We start from the raw sequence: 19,943 nt of genomic DNA on the forward strand, positions 1-19,943 counted from the left end.
TGGTGGTGAGTGTTTCAAAAGTCTCAGCGCTGCGTCCATCATCTCCTTGTGTTTCCTTGGTTCGTCCTAAGGTGGCAGGGTATGCTCAGACGTACGTCCCTTGCTCACTTTGTCACTGGATTCAAGCTAGCCTGGCTGATGAGAGGTGTTACCCCGAACCTGGTCTCAGGGTGCTTGTTTCCGGTACAGGGAAGACCTGGCTTGGCAGTTCAGGCTGAACTGTTCCCATGGGGAACAGGGTCAAGACTGATTTGCATATGGCTGGGTCTGAACTGGAGTGGCGAAGTGAGCTAAAGAACGATGATGGATTCAACCCAGATCTGTGACTGGGAGTGAGTGTCTGAAAAGTTCCGATCACCAGCTCCTTGTATTTGCTTGGTTCGCCCTAGGTTGGCAGTGTATGCCCAGATGTGGGTCCCTTGCTCACTTTGTCACTGTCTTGAATCTAACTTGGCTGATGAGGGGTGTTACCCCAAAACCAGTCCCAGGGTGCTTGTTTCTGGTCCAGGAAAGACCTGGCTTGGCAGTTTGGGCTGGACTAATTCAATGGGGAACAGGGTCAAGACTGATTTGCATATGGCTGTGTCTGAACCGGGGTGACGAAGTGGGCTTAAGAACGGTGATGGATTCAACCCAGATCTGTGACTGGGGGTGAGTGTCTCTAAAGTTTCAGCACTCAGTCCATCATCTCCTTGTGTTTGCGAGGTTCGCCCCAAAAAGAAAGATCCAGTCAAAGGGCATGTCCCTAAGGGACAATATCTACATTGCCAGAGAAGCCTGTTGACCACAGCCAGGCATTGCAACGAATAACAATGTTAGTGCCAATTGCTCGCCTGATGGATTCCGTGATGTCTAGCCCACAGGGGATTATAAATTTGGCCATGTCACTCCCGTCCTGAATGGCCAGGATCAGTATAGGATAAAGTTCTTCTGGTATACCTGGGACCATTTGAGTGACTGAATCCCAGAGTCCAATTGAATATTGACCCAGGAGGCAACTAGCATTAACGGACTGAAGCAGCAGACTGGTAGAGGATGATGAAAATACCCCTTTTCGGCAGGTTTCCACTCTTTTGGACTCCTGCTGCAGAGGAGTAATCAGGAAGGTATTAGGGTTTGTCTAACTAGTGGAAGCTTGCACCACTAAGCTCCCAGGAGAGAAGTGCTGAGACAAAAATGCAGGGTCACCTGAGGCAGGTTGGTGGCCTCTCACAATTTGGTAATTTACTGGGGGGCCAGAACAAAGTTTGGCCCAGACCCTGAAGAAAATGTCAGTCACTGCCTCATTGAAAGGAAGTAGGGACTCAGTATTGGTCTGCTGGGCTGGAAGACTTCTTTGAGAACATTAGATTTGACCGCTGTGGTGTGGCGCAGGAGATCAAGAACTTTGGCTAACCCCAACATGATAATGGCAAATGAGGCACTTTTCTCAGTGGTAGAACCAGGGAGTGAGATGAGGCCGGAATCATAAGCAGTGTCTAGGCCACTAGCTTCCTGGAGGTCATCGCACCAATTGTCCTCATAGTAGAATCAGCCAATTTCATCACCTGCATCATAGTAAACAAGGAACTTAACATGTGGGACCTGCCTTGTGTTGTAGGGACATGAAGCAGATCCGAGGCAGGAGACTGTGGTTCAGCAAAAACCGAGCGCATCCTGAGTCAAGGTTGTAGTAGAGCTAACTTGGAGTCAGAAATCACAATGGGCTCCTTGCCCTCCAGAATTGATGGAGTCGGTGTCACCTTTCCAATAACCAGCGTGGTTTTGTAGAAGGGGGCAGAATCAATACGGGCACTGGAAAAGGCCCATCAGAGGGTTCAACTAGTGGCAAGGCCTAACCTACTGATGGTAATCAAGTGGAAGACCTCTCAGCTCCATGGAGTCTATAGGCATGCCAGAGGGGGTCAGAAGGGAGCTGAAATTTCAGGGCATTGCTTTGCAGAACTCTTGGATATGTCTCAATGATGTAGGCAGCCCCGGAAACTTGGTTTCTGCCGGGAAAAGTTGTGGGATGGGTTTTTACTTTGACCAACTTCGGGAGCGATATTGGGAGGCATGGAGATGTTCTTGCACCTTCTCAGATGTATGAGAGTGGCGGGAAGCGTCCAAATCCTGCTTGGATTTAAAAAAAAAAATCTATGACTCATCCAAAGATTTGGAGTGTGATGATGAGTGAATTCAGGATCAGTTCCTGTGACTTCTAGATCAGGAACAGGACTGAGACCGACCCTTGGTCACATTGTGCTGTCTTCCAATACTTGACAACATATAACTTTGCCTTGCGGTCTCGTATGGCTTTTGGATTCATCGACACACAATCACTGCAAGCCTTAGAGTTGTCAGTCGACCCGAGGCACCACAGGCAAACCTAATAGGGATCTGTCACAGACATTTGTTTGCGACAGTCCTTACATGATTTGAATCCAGTCATCTTGGGAGGTGACATTTCCCTTGCACACTGTAAAATTCAGGTAAAGAAACAGATTCAAAGAGACAGAATGGTAGTTCCTCCGTCAGATGCCATATAATAAAAGGAATTGACATCTGCACACAGATGTGGTACCTATACAGGCCATGCACTTCATTTTGGGAGAGCAATGACGTTAGTGCAGAGCCGCAATGAGCCAACCAACTACCGGCGTGTAGAGGTTCTGCTCAAAAGTTTCTTGATCCATTCTGACATCTGGGGAATATTTGAAAGATGTGTAGTCTGCAGTTAGAAGTCTCTATCAGAAACAGAATTCTGCACATACCTTCTCGCAAACCATAAACTGATCCTTAAAAATGGCACATCTTGGTTTTAGCCGAAATCAGCACTGTAAGTCAATACTAACATAGCATAAGTAACAAGAGTTCCAACACTACAATATAAAAGGTAAAATATGTCCTCAGTTATCTTGCATGATTACTAACAGAATTATAGCGCCAGTTTTCCAGACACAATATCGCACTTGCCCCTTGTGCTATTTCCGGGATAGGGCACAAGCATTTTGTGCAAGCACAGGTCTATAGATTGAATATTTATTTAGCTTAGCAATTCAGTAAACAATGTGGAAACAACTTCATTATGCTTACCCTTTTCTCCTCTAAATCATGTTTCATTCTTTTCTGCTCTTCCTCATCAAGAATTTGGTTGCCATCATGGTCGAATCTTGAAAAGGCTGCCGTTATCTCATGATCTGCATGCCCTAGTCTAAAGTAGATAATTAACATTAATTATTTGAATTGTTTAACACTGAATACCTATTTAGAAGGAGGAACAAAAATTGTGTTCGCTTATTTCTAAGTAGCAGATGAAACACTTCTTGAACCTGTGAGCACAGATAGATAGGAGTAAAGGTTCAAACCATATGCGTGTTGTGTGACATTAGCTGGTTGCTTTTGTTTGAGTTTCCAGGAAGGGAACTGCAATACCTAAAGAGAATGCACCCCATATTAAGCATATGAACACTGAGAAATGGTCTAACTGAGGATAATGGCTGTGGACCTAACACATTCCATCGGTGCAGGTACCTGATGGACTGTGGTGGAGCTATCAGAAAGTGTACTGCAGCATACAAATGTCAATATCCCTCTTCCTGCACTTGTGAGCCTTGAAAACAAGCCCACCATGGGTTAAAGGTTGCAGACCATAGGGATAGTTCACGAAAGCACTAGTAGTACTACATCACAAACTCATAAATACAATTGACAAAGACATAGGCATAGCCCTACACTGATCCAATGTCCTATAAAGCAGTATTGCGCCAAAAGTGGCGAGAGCTATGCATACATCAATCTAGGACTTGGGTATAAATGTGGGTGTGACAAGGTTAGTGGTCCAAGAAAGGGGAAATATCTACTACAAAGTCAGCCGAGCAAAGGCAAAAAGATTCGAGAAGGGATGTAGTGAGAATCATGCATATACAAAAACACATCTACAAAAGGTTAAGTCAGGTGCAACACATAAGTCAGGTGCAGTACACAAAAAAGTGCACCAATTTCTACTTGGGTAGTTTTACAGGCTAAACAAGCTCAAATATATTCCAGCCCAGCGTTGAAATAAGTCACATACCACACATTTTCATCCACTTGTATTGCGAAGGAATCACATAGAACTCGATGGAGGCAGAAAATCAAACCAAAAGAACTAAGGCGAACACCCCCCCCAACAGTGGCAAAACTCTTTACACATTGCAGACACATATGAAAGCACATTGTTAAAATATAAGCATAAAAATGTACATAGTGAGAAAATTACCCAAATTAACATTGTTAATGAGTTTTAATGTTACACATGGTTCATCTCATATCAATCACAACTCTGCACACACTCAAATACAAATCAGAACAGATTACATGTCCTATAAACTCCACACACACACACGTGACATACAAGCATACAGGGAAATAACGGGTTCTTACCCAAGACTACCAAAACAGTGAAAGCCCCTATAATGGCATACAATATTTTCCATCTGCATACATATGGAAATACAATACATGTGTGTAAATATCCACAAACATGTCTTAAAATGTAAATTCTGACAGATAACCAATTTCAGTGAGGCATGAGGCATGTGAGTGGCATGTGGCCCATTAGGGGGCCACTTATACATGTTTTTCCTCTTTCACTACATGTTTAGGTCTAAGCTTTGTGGGCCTATGTAGTAAGGTGGGGTGCTCTGCCAATCATGAAAAACAGGAAGTTACATAGTAGAAGTGCAACAATGGACATTCCTGAGCCATCTTTAAAGTAGAAAAGATTTCAGTTCCATCCTGATACTGACAAGTGATCGAGTACACTCAAGAATAGTTGAAATTGAGAAGAGAGGGTCCCCATCTTCATTGGATATCCTCCAACATTTCCTTCAGCTTAAAGGGAGGCTGGATAACCTGCTGGGAAAAAACATGCATGCTTGACTTTAAAGGAGGATATCGCCAGGAGTTGCACTGCAATGGGTACTATGTGCTCAGGCTGAGAATGCTGCAAGTGTTAAGAGTCTTACAGTACCCACCGCATCTGAAGGTTCAGGACGTACTGTGGAAATCCAGCGAAGCCCATACCAAAAGAGGGTCCTACATTGCTAACTGGAATAGCACAATCCATAGCATCACAAAAAGTACTTGAACTCCCATAACTGCATTTTGCAAGCACTCTAGTGTCAATATGTTATTGAGTTACTTTTGTCATGTCCTATTCCTTATGACAGTTATTTATCTATATGTTGTGCAAATATCACACAGGAGGTCTATGGTTTAAGAAGTTAGCTATAACAAGGATAATATGTATTTTGCACCTGGCATGTAACTCTATGTCAGGACCGGAAGCGAGGATTATGCTCTGCTTTCTTCCATTTATTATATTCCAGCAGACTTCAACTTTAACAAAAAACTACCTTTCCCAATATGCAAGTGTAAAGGGGCTACAAAAATCAGCCAATCAACAATCACTCCATTCTTTTATAATGCAACATTCTCTGATCAACTTCCTCTTTCTTTCCTGCTCCAACAGATAAGTGTGATTCTTTATTCTTATTCCAAGGTTATGGTGAAATTTAGGCTCCATTCACGGAGGCATTACGCCCACCAGAGGCACTGGAGCGCCTCATTGCTCCGCTGGGGATGCGTGGGATTCTGTCAGTGTGATACTGACAACCTTGCGTCCCTGCGGAGCATGTGCCTTCCCTGAATCCACCAGGAAGCCATAGATGCCCGTTTGGGGCAGTAATATTTAAAAAAATACACAAACGGCAGATGCCCACGACCCCAAGAAAGGTATAGGTCCTGGAGCTTGTCCAAGGATAAATTCCTGGAGGTTAGTGGGCCCATAATGAAGAACCTGGACCTAGCTGAGGAGGCCAAAGTATTGGGTACTCCGGTATCCCTAGAGTTTTTCTCGACCTGGGCAAAACGCACAATAATCTTCTTAGGAAATACAAACTGGGCACTGTCCATGGAGAAGCTCTACTCTCTTTTGATAAAAGTGAACTTCAAGCTGGCAATCTGTCATCCACGGAGGCTGGCACAGTGCCTCAAAGAGGCCTTTTTGGAGCGCCCTTTATAAAAGAGTTTGGTAAATTTATCGCCACCTACACATCATTGCAGAAGGCACAGGCTTTGATAAAAAAGATTTTCCATCCCTGAATTTTTGTTGGGTTGGCCATGGTAGAGGGTGCTCAGTCGGCCGCATCTACACCCAAGGACCTCTCTGGGGTCAAGGCTATCGCAAAAGCCAGGACCAATCCGTTCTGGAGAATTCTTCCCATCAAGACGAGGCCAACAAGGACTAAGCGCACAAGGCTCCTCTAGAGGGTAGTTCCATGGCACCCAATCAGGTGAGAGTTTGCCCTTCTTCCCAACAAAGAGTGGGAGGTGAATTGGCAAGGTTCATACACATATGGGAGACACTTACCTCAGATTCATGGGTTCTATAAATGGTCCAGGGGTTTTGAATCGATTAGTATGGTTCCCCAGTTCAGCGATCTCACCCGCTGGTCTTTGCAGAAGATCAAGCTTCCTTGACAGATCAGAAGGTGGCAGATCTGCTGCAAAAGAATGCCATTTCCCCAACGTCACTCTACCCGCGAGGTTTACTCAACAATCTCCGCTTGGTTAATAAGAGGACGGAGGTCAACAACCTGTGATCAACCTCAATGAGTTCAGCGGGTGGCTAGTCTACAGCTACTTCAGGATGGAGGGTATCCATCTTTTGCACGATTTTCTGCATCCCGACCTCAAAGACACGTATTTGATTGTCCCTATTTTCACACCCCATCGTGGATTCTTACAATTGCAATGTAGGGATCAGGTGTACAAATTCAAGACACTGCTCTTCGGACTTTATTTGGCTCCTGGTGTTTCACCAAGGTGCTGAGGCTGGCGACTGAATCCCTCAGGGCTCAAGACTTACATCTGATAATATACCTGGACAATCTCCTTCTCATGGGACAGTGTCCTTTATGACTGAGGGATCAGTTACAAATGACAATTAACTTGCTAGAAGGCTTGGGTTTTGTCACCAACGAGAAGAAATCTCTCTTACCTCCGTCCAAGCAGACAACCTTACTCGGGTTTGTCATTGACTCGGTAGCAAAGACCCTGAGTTTACTGTCCAGGAAAGTGGCAACGACCCAAAGAGAGTCAAGGAAAACTCTTGCTAAACCCTCAACCTTGCTGCGGCAGATTGCCTGAGTAGTAGGCCTTCTGTCCTCCTCCATTCACCTTATGTCCATTGGTAGTTAGATGATTTAACAAGGCAATTGTATCAAGTTTACAGTCCTCCTTTGTCATGGATGCAATGTGTATGTTGTCAATATATTGTACCAAGACTGAGTTATAAGGCAACCACAGACTTTATATATCTTTCTTCAAGATTTGACTTAAAATTGAAGGACTTCCGGTATACCCTGTTGGAATTCTTCACCATATGAAAACGTTATCCTGGAATTGAAATGCGAAGAGATACTGGGTCTCTTCATGCATAGGGATTGAAAAGAATGCTTGGCAAAGGTCATTGACTGTGTACCATTCTGCATCTGATGGAATTTTGAATAAAATTACTGCTTGATTCAGTACTGCAGGACAATATAGCAGTGGCGGTCCGTCCATTGGGGGCGTTGGGGCGTTGCCTCCCCGCCCGCGCCTCGCGCCTCGCGCCCGCAGCTTCCTCTGTGAGGGAGAACTGTCAGTCAGTATGACGTTGGACCGCCCACCCCCTTCAGAGTCTGAGTCTGAGTCAGAGTTCAATTTTGTTTTATGAATTAGTTACTGAGGACACAGAAACGAAGGCCAATTGCCTTAGGTAAAATCAATTAATTGAATGTACAATTTGAGAAGGGCATTTACAACTAACTATTTTGCTGCTTAATGATGTATACGATTGTCTTCACATCACGTTTATGTGCAAAAGGGTGAATGTTATATGTATGTGTTATTAATTTGTATTTTGGTAGTAGTAAAATAATTGTCGCTTTATATTCTATAATCCGATTTTAAGGAATAACCGGAATACATCCAATACATTTTTTGTGACCTGCACTGATTTTGACAGAATGTGACTCTCAGTTGAACACAGAATGCTAGAGGAGTGCAGCATTAATTGTCTCCAACAAGTGGCTGATGGGCACCCAGGCATCTTTCTCTTTGTTAGGTCTCTGCCTCTGGTGAGGGTGTGCAGGGAAGGGGAATATAGATAACGGGACATGATGGGAGTCAGTTCATGACATGGACGGATGCCTAGAGCGGATAGGGTTCATGGAAAAGTGACCGGGACACAGCTGGGGTGGACAGGACTGGACAGAACACCTTAGAAAAGCATAGCATGGAGAGAGCACTGGATGAGGAAAGCACAAGAGCCCATCATTAAAAAAAACACATTATTTTGTAGTAATTTCATGCACATTTCTTTAAAGCAGGATGGTAGAGTGCAGGAAGGGACAGCACAGGAAGGGTGGCAACGAGGTCAAGGTGGCTGGGAGCGATGGGGAGAAGCCCACAATGGGAGAGAGCACAGGCAGAGGCTGATAGCATCAGGGGAAGGAGCATAGGCTGTGGCATCAGCCCAGAACGGCAGAGACACGCAGTGTGTGAGACTGGAGCGCAGGATAGGACAGGACACAAGAGTGCAGCATGTAGCAGTGCAGAACAAGAAAAGGCAACTCATGAGAGCAGAGGAAGGAAACCCCCACCATGATGAGGATGAAGGTGTTGGGCCTCCAACTCCCGCAGTTGATGTGATTATTTCAAAAAGTTCTTTCTCTAATGTGTTTTAATAATTTTGAGACTTTTTACTTTGGTCTAAGTGCTCCGGTATGAGCCCACTGCAACCTGAACTCCTAAAGAAACATTTGTTTTGTATAGATGAATATTTTGTCAGATAAGCAAATACATATTTATGATATTTGTGTTGTGCGTGGGTTTGTGTCTGTGGGTTCACACATACATATTTATTGTACGAGCAGAAACGTTACTGAATATATCTACATATGTTTTTGTCCACAAAGCACATGAATAACGGCGTCTTGTGTCACATGCTCTGTTCATTAGGAGACCTACTGCCGTTAGGTTAGTGGATGTTCTTTGCTTTTTAGGTCTCGGGACCAACCGGTCGGCAGACCGGAAGTCCGGAGATTTAATGTCTTGGAGAAGAGGGGCTTGCACCCGCCCCTCTTCTCCCCTGTTCTCCATTGGCTGGCCTCTTGAATGCTGGCCAGCCACTGGAGAAGAGGTCCCGTCACTCCGATCAGGCCCCGTCCTTTTCGGATCGGGGGGCGTGTTTTTTGCGAAAAGTCTCAGGGAGGAGACAACAGCAAAACACGCCCCCGAATCCGAAAAGGACGCTGCCTTTCTCCGAGGCATTTCTGCTCTGCCTCGGAGACAGGTGGTCGTGTGCTCGTCCGCTCCCCCTTCGTCCGGTTGCTGCTCTGGTCTCCTCACCTCTCCAAGGGTCTTCTTGTTTCTCTCCTTATCAGTGCTGTAATCAGGACGAGGGCTCCCTCGGTGATGTTCGACTTGCAATGCTGCTGCAGCAGTTTGGCTTGATGGATTTCACTTTGCATTAGGGCTCGTGTCTTACACAGTCTGTAAATAGAGTGCACGAGGCAAGCGGCGCGGTCCAGGGGGACGGATATCGCACTTTCCTTAAATGGGAAACACACTTGCAGCATTTCAAGGTAAAACGCCTGACCCTTTTAAAAAAATATTCTCATTTGTAAACAAGAGCTGGATTTCTTCGGCACTTTCCGTGTGAATGAACGCGCGTCGAGCCTTGCTGACCTGCCCGTTTTAGAGACGGTTAGGCAGAATGTGATTGCAGCAGTTGCCCTGCTTGTTCTTTGTAATGTTCGATTTTGTAACACTTTTCTATTGGTTATTGGGTAATGTCCGCGCTTTATAAAAATGCACTAAATAAATAAAATAAATGCCCCTGCTGCTGTGCCTGGTAAAGCTCCTAGGACCCAGCAGCATATAGTGCCACATAACTTCTTCTGGCTGACGTCGGATGTCCTAGTGCTTGTCTGTGAGTTGCTGCCCTGGTTTATAGCACCAATGAACCTGGCGGTTTCTTTTATTGCAGCTTTTGTAAAGTTCACCGCTGCCTAACTTTGCGCCGCCCTCTTGTGCGCAGGGCTGCAGAGCTCGGGGGCAGAGCCCAGGATGGTTTCCCTCCCTTTTGACCGGTAACTGGCTTTACTTCCGATGTAGCGCCTGTGCTTCTGAGCGCTAGGAGGCCCGATCTTCTTCCCTGGGTAGAAGTGGCGCCCGTGTGTGTCCGAGGTGGCACCTCGCACCCTGGACAGCCTCGGCCATCCTGGTGCAGGGAGGGTGCCCTACAAGTGAGGCCGCGGGTGTCATGCACTCCAGGTGTGAGTTCACACGCTTGTGTCTCACGCTGCACCGGTCCAAACTCGGGACTGGTTCACGCTTTTTTTTTTTTTTTTTTTAAATGATCCGGGATGAGGGCTGGTATCTCTGCTGCCTTTGATATTTCACACATGCAGAGTTGGTTAAAAGCCTGCAGAAGGGGGGGCGGGGGTTCTCCGGAAAGAACACTTTATAGAATCTGCAGATGCTGTTCAAAATATTATTCTATCTTCTGTGCAAGCGCCGGAACATACTTTTCTGAAAGCCTTTTGTCAGAGTAATCCAGCGCGTGTAAATAGACGGCCAGGTAAGAGCCTGGGTGTTCACACCCCTGTAGTGAAACGTGCACCTTTGTCCCCCCCCCCCCCCCTTACAGGCCAGAGTGTGTGGATAGACTGTGTGCTGTGAGCCTGGGTGGGCACACTCCTCCAGTGAAAGGTGCACCTTTTGTTCACCAGCCTCCCAGGGTATGTGAATAGACGGTGTGTGCTGAGAGCCTGAGTGTTCACACCCCTGCAGTGAAGGATACACCTTTGTCGCCCCCCCCCCCACCGGGTGTGTGATTAGACTGTGTGTGCTGTGAGCCTGGGTGTGCACACTCCTGCAGTGAAAGGTGCACCTTTGTTCCCCCAAATCCAAGAGTGTGTGAATAGATGGTGTAATGAGCGTGGGTGTGCACACTCCTGCACTGAAAGGTGCACATTTGTTCCTGCACATTCCAGAGTGTGACTAAACCGTGTGTGCTGAGAGCCTGGATGTTCACACCCCTGTACCTTTGATTCCCCCCCCCCACATTCCAGAGTGTGTGAATAGACCGTGTGTGCTGAGAGCCTTGGTGTGCACACCCCTGTACCTTTGTCCCCCCACATTCCAGAGTGTGTGAATAGACCGTGTGTGCTGAGAGCCTGGGTGTGCACACCCCTGTACCTTTGTTCCCCCACATTCCAGAGTGTGTGAATAGACCGTGTGTGCGGAGAGCCTGGGTGTGCACACTCCTGCACTGAAAGGTGCACATTTGTTCCTGCACATTCCAGAGTGTGTGAATAGACCGTGTGTGCGGAGAGCCTGGGTGTGCACATTCCTGCACTGAAAGGCGCACATTTGTTCCTGCACATTCCAGAGTGTGTGAATAGACCGTGTGTGCTGAGAGCCTGGGTGTGCACACTCCTGCAGTGAAAGGCGCACATTTGTTCCTGCACATTCCAGAGTGTGTGAATAGACCGTGTGTGCGGAGAGCCTGGGTGTGCACACTCCTGCACTGAAAGGTGCACCTTGTTCCTGCACATTCCAGAGTGTTTGACTCGGGCCTTCTGGCCCGTTGCTGCTCCTTACAGGAAGCTGCGCTGCAGAAACACTGGCGCTTTGCATGTTTATCTCGTGAGGCCTCATTTCACGGAACTTGAGGCCCTTGTATCTTGCATCCTTTTGTAGGCACCTGCATCATCCGGGGTGCTGTACGACATGACTACGACCACTGGCAGAATAAATAGGGGATACCACTTAGCGTTGCCAGTTTTTTTTTTTTTTTTTTTATTATAAGAGCAGGGTGGGTCACTTCAGCCTCCTGAGCGTGACTCTCTTTTGGTCCGCAGCCTCCTGGGTCCTCTGAGCTGCACCTCGCCAGCAGTGGGGTGGAATCTGGCATCTGGTGGGGTTGTATGATAGAAGCACGCATGGTAAAACCACGCGTGCCTCTACCACGCAGCACGAACCACGAGTGCTTATTTACCACGAGTGCGTCTTTACCACACATTCCTGTACCATGCAATTTCATGCTTTAAGCATGAATGGTAAAGGGGTGCGTGTGGCTAAGATCGCCACTACCCCAACCCTCCCCCACACCCTGACTGTTCTTAAAATCCTGCCCCTTTACTAACACTACCTGACCCCCCCCACCCCCCCACATGCTGACTCTGCCCATTCCCCCTCCCCAAGGCCTAAAACCCTTCTCCTTTACTTACACTACCCAGATGCCCCCCCACCTCGCACTGTCCCTTGAACTACCCCAACCCCTTCCACTGCCCTGAAACCTACCCGACACCCCTGCCCTTAAAACTAGCCATACTACCCATTCCCCTCCCACTGCCCTAAGACCTAAAACCCTGCCCCTTTACTAACACTACCTGACCCCCCCCACCCCGACTGTACCCATTCCCCTCCCCAAGACCTAAAACCCTACACCTTTAATTACACTACCCCCTCCCCGTGCTGTCCCTTAAACTACCCCTTCCACTGCCCTGAAACCTAGCTGACCCCCCCCACCCAGACCTAACTACTTTGACTAATCATTCCCATCTCACAACCTTAAGACCTAAAACACTTCCCCTTTACTTGCACTACCCCGACCCCCCCCCCCCCCCCCGGCCAGTGGTTCCCAAACTTTTTTAAACCCGTGGCTCCCTTGACCTAATTGGCAGTTGGCCGTGGCTCCCCACCATTTTTTTTACTGGCGCACCGGGGTGCCGCGACTCACTTTGGGAACCACTGGTCTACATGAAGAATCAAGCCTAGACGTGATGAAGAATTCAGAGAGTAGCCATCACCATCATAAAACTTTATTTGCAATCACAAAGATCTTATAAAGTACATCTCAATGCTAAAGAAAGGCTCAAGGAGCTCTGTGGAGTTACAAGAAGTTTACGTGGGGTGGGCTCTGATGAACCCAAGATGGCTCACCAGATCCATCTACCCAGTGTTTGAAGTGGCCTGGGTCCTGCAGGTGCAGTTCTGAAAACAAGCATTTACAATGCAACGGTCTCGGCATTGTTAAAGTTAGAGCTATTGGCATTGCTCATGACAATGCCATTTCTTTAAATGTTTTAAAAACAAAAACAAACAAAAATAATGTCATGAGCAATGCCAATAGCTCTAACTTTACCAATGCTGAGACCATTGCATTGTAAATGCTTGTTAATGAACCCTGTCTGGATCTTTGGCAGCCTTTTTGCCTCTGTCGCCCACTCCTGTAGATCTTGCATTAGTAACGTTGACAAAAATTAGAGATCCACATTGAGAAGTGAAATCAACCTGTAGTTACTAAGGGATTTGGCTAACCCGCTCTTGAAGATGCGATGGATCACTGAACCCCTCCAGCTTTCCAGTATGCTTTCCGTCACCAGTATTAGCTTGAAAATCAAATTCAAGAAACTAGTCCAGGTAGTGTCGCTGTGCAGTTCGTTTCTGGGTTCACCGGATCCTGTGTGCTTATGCTATGATCGAAATGATGATATTATTTTATTGTCCAATAAATGTGCCGCATGGCGTGTTAATCTTTTGCATCCTCCCCGTTCGATGAGATGTTGCGGTTTCTACATGTTTTTATATTTTTGAGAACCACAAATCTTTCCATTCAATATAAACGCATGTATGTAAGCCTATATAACCCTGTCCTGCTTAACTGTGTTCTGCTCACTGTCATTATTCTCTCAAAATTGTTGACACACTGACAGGCCTTGGGTGGACTTCTTGAAACTGCAAAGTAGATAACTATGCATCAGGGCTAATTATTTAACATTTCAGAGGTTTGGTGAGTTGAAAAAGCATCTTGTGGGTATATAGTTCCGCCACAGTGACTTTTGGTGCCTTCATAGTGACCATCCAGGGCAGAGATTTTTTTGTTGTTGCAGTTTCTATAGCCCAATCTCGACACAAAGGTATGTATTGGAGCAATTTACATGAGCAACAGTTGAATTGCACAAGCACGTTCATGTTGTTTTATACCATGGCATGTGGAGATTAAGTGATTTGCCCAGACTCACAGGATGTTGAGCTGACACCGAGACTTTAGCCTGGTTCCCTGGATCCAAAGTTGGCAGCTCTGGACATAAACCACATCCTCTCCCTGTGGCGTCTCCTTCATTGGGGTGTGGGGTTGTAAAACAAAATTTCTCGGGGTTTGAACCCCCCAAACTCCCCATAGGTGGTTCAGGCTCGCATGCTCGCTCGCCGCAGTGAAGTACAACGATTGTTTTACGCCCTACCACTTTCAAATGTCACCAGCCGCCACTGCAATATAGGATGAGGATTTTGATTATCTTTTTTTCCCACTAGGCTTATTTATTCTCATCAAAGGAGAGTTACAAGGACTACCAAGTACATCCTGGAGGATTCCATATAAAATCATTTTTAATTCAAGAGCTTCATTCCTTCTTCTGCTTCTTTTGAACGTCTATACTATTTAGATATAGGGAAAATTGCATTTGAATTCACTTTAGTTTTCACTGTCTCAGAACGTTTTATCAAACCAATGTCTTTTCTAGAGTAATCCTATACCTTACACATGACAGTATGTCTTAAATCAAGAGGCAGGTCAGCTTTCTTTAAAGCCAGAAATAACTAGACTCTAGTCCCTTGTGATTTTATATTAAATATTGAGTCCTCATCTTGTGTTTCAATCACAACACCATCTGATGTGTAATACATCACTCAATTAATTTTGAACAACAAGTCTCTTCCCAGCAGAGTCACAGGACTTGAATCACACAAAATTAAATGTTGCTCTATGGTCTGCTGCTAGGACTGCTTCAAGTAAGCAATTCTCCCCCCCCCCCAGGCTGAATCATCATTCAGATTCAATGGATTCTGTGGGGACCCTGCACTATATGGCATTTTGTTTCTGATGTTTTGTGCATCACTGGAGCTGAGGGCATTAGCATTCAATATGATTTCTGGTTCTGTATACCCTGCTCAAAATTTGAAACAGTTGGGATTATTGTGTTTCTCTGCATCTATATCTGGGGTATCACCATCACCCTGAATTCTATTGAGAATCTGGTGACACTCGTATTTTCAGTGCCTGATTTTCTCACAGAAGTGACAAGCCTTACTTCTTTTCATAATTTCAAAACTCACATTCATTCCATCATTGTTCACCATTCCTCTCCCACCTCCTTGCATTTGCATAATTCCATTTCCATTCCACATTCCTGCACTGCCCATTGTCCTGGCACATAGGACAGTCCTATCTTTATATATGCGGGGACTCTGCTGCATTCGTAAAAATACTACATGTAAAATACCTTCATCAATAGCAAACAATTGTAAACGTACACAAAACTGTAAGTTTACCTTTGTGAATCAGGCTCTCAATGTTGCAAATCAGAAATAATAAATACAATTTAATGTTATGGGTGACTCTAAGTACAACAGGCTATTACAATGTTAGTGAGTTTTAATTTAATACAAAATAATGATTAATTTAAGGAATGTGTCAGTTATATAGCTAGGCCACACCAGTCTGCACTGACAATCATTCATGAATTGCTGTAAACAAGTGCATGCTTATTTTAGGTGTACAATCTTTCCAACCTTCATGTGTCTTTCTTTCTTTTCAAAAGTTCAAAGAAAATAAGTAATGGTCTCTGTATATAAAGCCAATCTGTTCTGCTTGGGGGGAAGGGTAAGTATGTCTTACTGTAATAATGTCAAGGCTCTTAGCTGAGGGAGCTCTGCTGGTAGTTCAACAAACCGTTGTATTCCTGTATTTCATAAGCATAAGTTTATATCCTTAACTTATTATTTACACATTTAACCAATAAGATGCTTTGTGAGGTAGGAGTTGGTAGTGGTGTTGTACGAACTAAAAGATTCTGTTCCACTTGATATCATGTTCTAATGAAATGTGTGTACCTTTTTTTGTTCAAGACATAATATAAAATGATTTGCTATTTTGAGAGGAGTCAGACCAAGAGGTAGCAGATCTGTTACTTCCAGACCTTTGCTTTGAGATTTATAGCTCTGCTTTGAGAGCTCTTAGAGCTTTTCTTTGAAAGACAGAAGGTATGTAACTCTGTTGTTAATTTACTGGATTAACTAGCTACTTTTTCTTTCTGTAATACAACTATATTTTTAACAAACCCACGGGGTTGAAAACTTTAGAATTTTGTTGTGCGCAGTTTTATTGATAGCCTTGAACTACATCTATGAGAGTCTCTGAAAGTATACTTCACATTTAACACTCTTGATTTATTAATCAGAGCATAGACATCTACATGTTTTAAGCTAATAGGCAGAAAACACCCATTGTATTTCACTTTCATTTCTATTCGGGTGCAGAAGAAGAGTTGCACTTGTAGTAAATATACTGACTGACAGCAGTTCACACATTCATAAAAAAAAGAAATCATCCACTCAAGGAACAAAATAATGATTCTAATACCTACTTTGGAAACTATCACAAAGGCTACCTAATTCCAGAGCCTAGCACATGAAATGTATACATTAGATGCCTACTCAATCCTTTCCTCACCAACCATACAATTTCAGTATGAGTCAACATTCAGAAATCAAGAACTCCTAGAGTACTAATAAGCACTTTAACTACTTTGCAAGAATTGTACTTAGACGCAACCAAAGGCTATTTCTACCATGGCTCAGTGCAACCAGATATAGGGACAAAGAATGCATATTCTGCAGCTTGTGCAGTGGTTCTGGAAAAATCAGAGGGATCACAATTTGAACCATTACAAACATTCAATAAAATATAGGCAACTTCACAGCTTATTTAGCAAAGCTGCACGTATTGTTAGTGGCTCTTTAGAAAACAGAACCACACTTGGCCATCATAGCTCGTTCAGATTCAGCTTTGTAAATACAGAAGTCCATCCCGGACTTGTCATACTGGCTGCAAAATAATTACAGGTTTCAAGTTTACTTTATTAGCATAGTTACTTAAAACCACTGCTACAGAATATCTCATAACATTTCCATTATAAATTGCAATTTTAAAAGTAAGGTAAAAAAAATGTGCTAAAAAACAGTTCAAAACAATTCAAGACAGTTTATCTATGTAAGACATTATAATTAGTTCATTAACTTAGCAGCTTTTGACTTTTTTCATTTTGGCAGTAATATTGTTCTGTCCGAAGTTGGTGCTAAGATCTGCTTGTCGCTATTGTGGCATTTTCTTCTCCACCTGTCTCAAAAAATTTACCAGGCGACAATTCAGCTGCGTGTACTCAGGTGCAAAGCATGCCAGCACCGCTTGCCTCCGTATGCGGATGCCTCTATGATTGAAAAGTGGCTTTAAAAGCTGCTTCCGTTCTTGTGTCAGTTCTTTACAGATGCAGAGAAAGTGCAGCATGTATTCCTGCACTGTGCCGCACAAGTGGCAGGTGGAGTCTAATTGGTTTTTCAGCCAGTGCGGAAAGTGCTCTGTGCATGGCAGCAGACCAAGTTGGTGCTTTAGGAATTGTATTTTAGTGGATCTAGCAAACCCCAAGGCTAGGTATTTTTGGGCAGAGGGGGAGGAGTATGTGCTCAAAGTCATCCAGCCGTGCAACCTCTTGGATAGGGCTGCTTTGTCCTCAGTCCAGAATAGACACTTTACATCTATTTTTTTGGAAAGACATTGACTGATAGGTGTTTCCCAGAGCTCGATGAGCCCCAGGGGGGGTCAGACTTGTTAGTAAATATTTTGCAGCAGATGATTTTTTTTATGTTGTAGTTCTAACCACAAGTACCAATTTAGAGTTCCTGGTTTTGATTTTCGTACTTTGTCTAAAAAGATGATTATCGCGCCTTGTCTTGCAAGGGTCTGTTTCTGGACACCAAACTCGAGCCTGATCTGTGCTGGGGAGACTCTTGTTGGTAGGCTGAAGATTATTCTGTACACGTTTGCAATCACACCATCTAGGAGCGGAGAATCCCTGCCCCTCTGTGCCTCGCTCCCATAAGTTATTGTGGGTAGGAGTTGTGCCCTTATTACTTCGGTTAGTGGGGCAAGTGAGGGGTCATTCAGCTTAGAGTTAAGATTTCTTATCGTGACTGCCAGGGCTGTTCTTTTCCTTTCGATTGAGTCCCTTTGAGTTGTGAAATGCCCACCTTTATCAATGATCACTCCTAAATATTTGTATTCAGTTGCTGGATCTATGCAGGTCTGACCCCAAAACCAGACAGATGTTTTCTTAAAATTCTTTTTGATTGTGATGATTTTGGTTTTCTCTAGATGTGGTATTAAGATGATGCAGTAAACCCACCTTCGTTTGACTAATCTAAACTAGGTCATCTGCATAAAGTAGACATGGTAGTACTAGGTTCCCTAACCTTGGAGAGTGTGAGTTGCTGGCATTTAATAAGGGGATAAGGTCTGCAAGAAACAGGTTAAATAGGGTCGGCCCAGCACATAGCCTTGCTTGAGACCTTTTGTTGTTGGTATCTGTCTTGATAGAGTTGACCCATCCCCCAGTTTTACTTGAAACCAGGTCTCAGTGTGCAGATTTATTAGCAGATTGAGCAATGCCTGGGGTATGTCCCAGCTGGCCAGTTTTATCCAAAGTCTGTTACGGTTTACATGATCAAAAGCAGCCCGGTAGTCGGTGAAGCACAAATATAATGGCATTTTTGTAGTCTCAGCCTTGTCGATGAGCAGAGCCATGGTTATATTTGTTACCGTTCCAACAGATTTGGAGAAGCCAGTCTGATTCAGAGGGATGATCGAGTTGTCTTCGGCCCATTGTTGTAATTCGTCCAGAAGTGTACGTGCAAAATATTTTGCCTCGTTGTCCAGAGGAGCAACTAAGCGATAATTCTTTGGCAGAACCTTGAATCCTGACTTGAAGATTGGCGAGATTATCGAAGCCCGCCAGGACGAAGGAAGTAGGCCTGTCTGCCTTATTTCGATGAAAAGAGGGCTGAGTGCTTTTGCCCAGTATTCTATGTTTTGTTTATGGAGCACAGGCGGTATTCCATTGGGGCCCAGTGCCCCTTCTCGTCTTCCCTTCTTTATATGGCTTTTAATTGCTTTGAGGTGATTGCTTGGGAGTGTCACTCCCGGCAATTTTCCTTTTTCACCTTCCTGTGCTGTTGCATTTTCCTTGCTGTGATGGTACATGATGGTGGTAGTCCTCAGACTTGTCTCTGTTCTAGTTCCTGTATACAATGAGATTTCTTCTTGATTGAAATGATTTCCAAGGTAGATTGGCCAGTCCTCCTCGGATATGTTAGAAGACAGTCCCTTGTGTGTGGGGCGAATAAATCGATTTATAGTCTCCCAAAACCTTGCACTGTCATTCCGCTTAGTAGCGACATGCAATTTCGCCCATAAAGAATCCTCAGAGTCTCACCTGGCCTTCCATAATACTTGCTTCAGCTGAGTTTTCTGCTGTCATAGTGTTGTTAGTTATATGGTATCAGTTGATTTCCGAAGCAGCTTCCGCAGTGTATGATTAATCGTATTTTTTATAGATCTTATCTTATTCTTTTGCATCTTAGTGAAGTTTGATTTACCACTATAGCTCTGCTGTGCCCTTGATTTAATTAGGACGGCGAAGGATTTTGCCTATGCGTTCCTGTAGTTCACCCATTTCTCTGTTTTGTTGTCCCCTTCCCGTGTTTCGAATAAAAGTGTTGCAGTTGTTGGAAGTTCCCTTGCGTTGCTTGCCCAAATTTTATTTTCCTGTAATTGATTGTAACGGCCGTTCCTGGTTGGCCATTCCATTTCGTAAGCTTTGGCATATTTGTGCAAAGTGTGAGCTCCTGGGGCCGGTGATCACTGTCAGCTTTGTCGCCCATGCTAAATGTGAAAATGTAGTTGAAAAGGGTTAGGGACACAAAGGTATAGTCCAGCGTTGAATTTTTGGTTGATGAGAAGTGAGTGATTG

General features: G+C 44.7%; 1 protein-coding gene across 1 annotated transcript in view; it reads right to left on the reverse strand.

Moving 5' to 3' along the window:
- Nucleotides 1–19,943, reverse strand: part of PKD2L1 (polycystin 2 like 1, transient receptor potential cation channel) — a 3,023,543-nt gene that overhangs the window by 837,106 nt on the left and 2,166,494 nt on the right. The window contains exon 12 of the mRNA XM_085603531.1: nucleotides 3,076–3,193. Coding sequence (XP_085459657.1) covers nucleotides 3,076–3,193 — 118 coding nt within the window. The remainder of the gene's footprint in view (nucleotides 1–3,075; nucleotides 3,194–19,943) is intronic.

Source organism: Triturus cristatus, chromosome 1_2 (genome assembly GCF_964204655.1).
Source record: "Triturus cristatus chromosome 1_2, aTriCri1.1, whole genome shotgun sequence".
In the NCBI taxonomy this organism is placed as follows: Eukaryota; Metazoa; Chordata; class Amphibia; order Caudata; family Salamandridae; genus Triturus; species Triturus cristatus.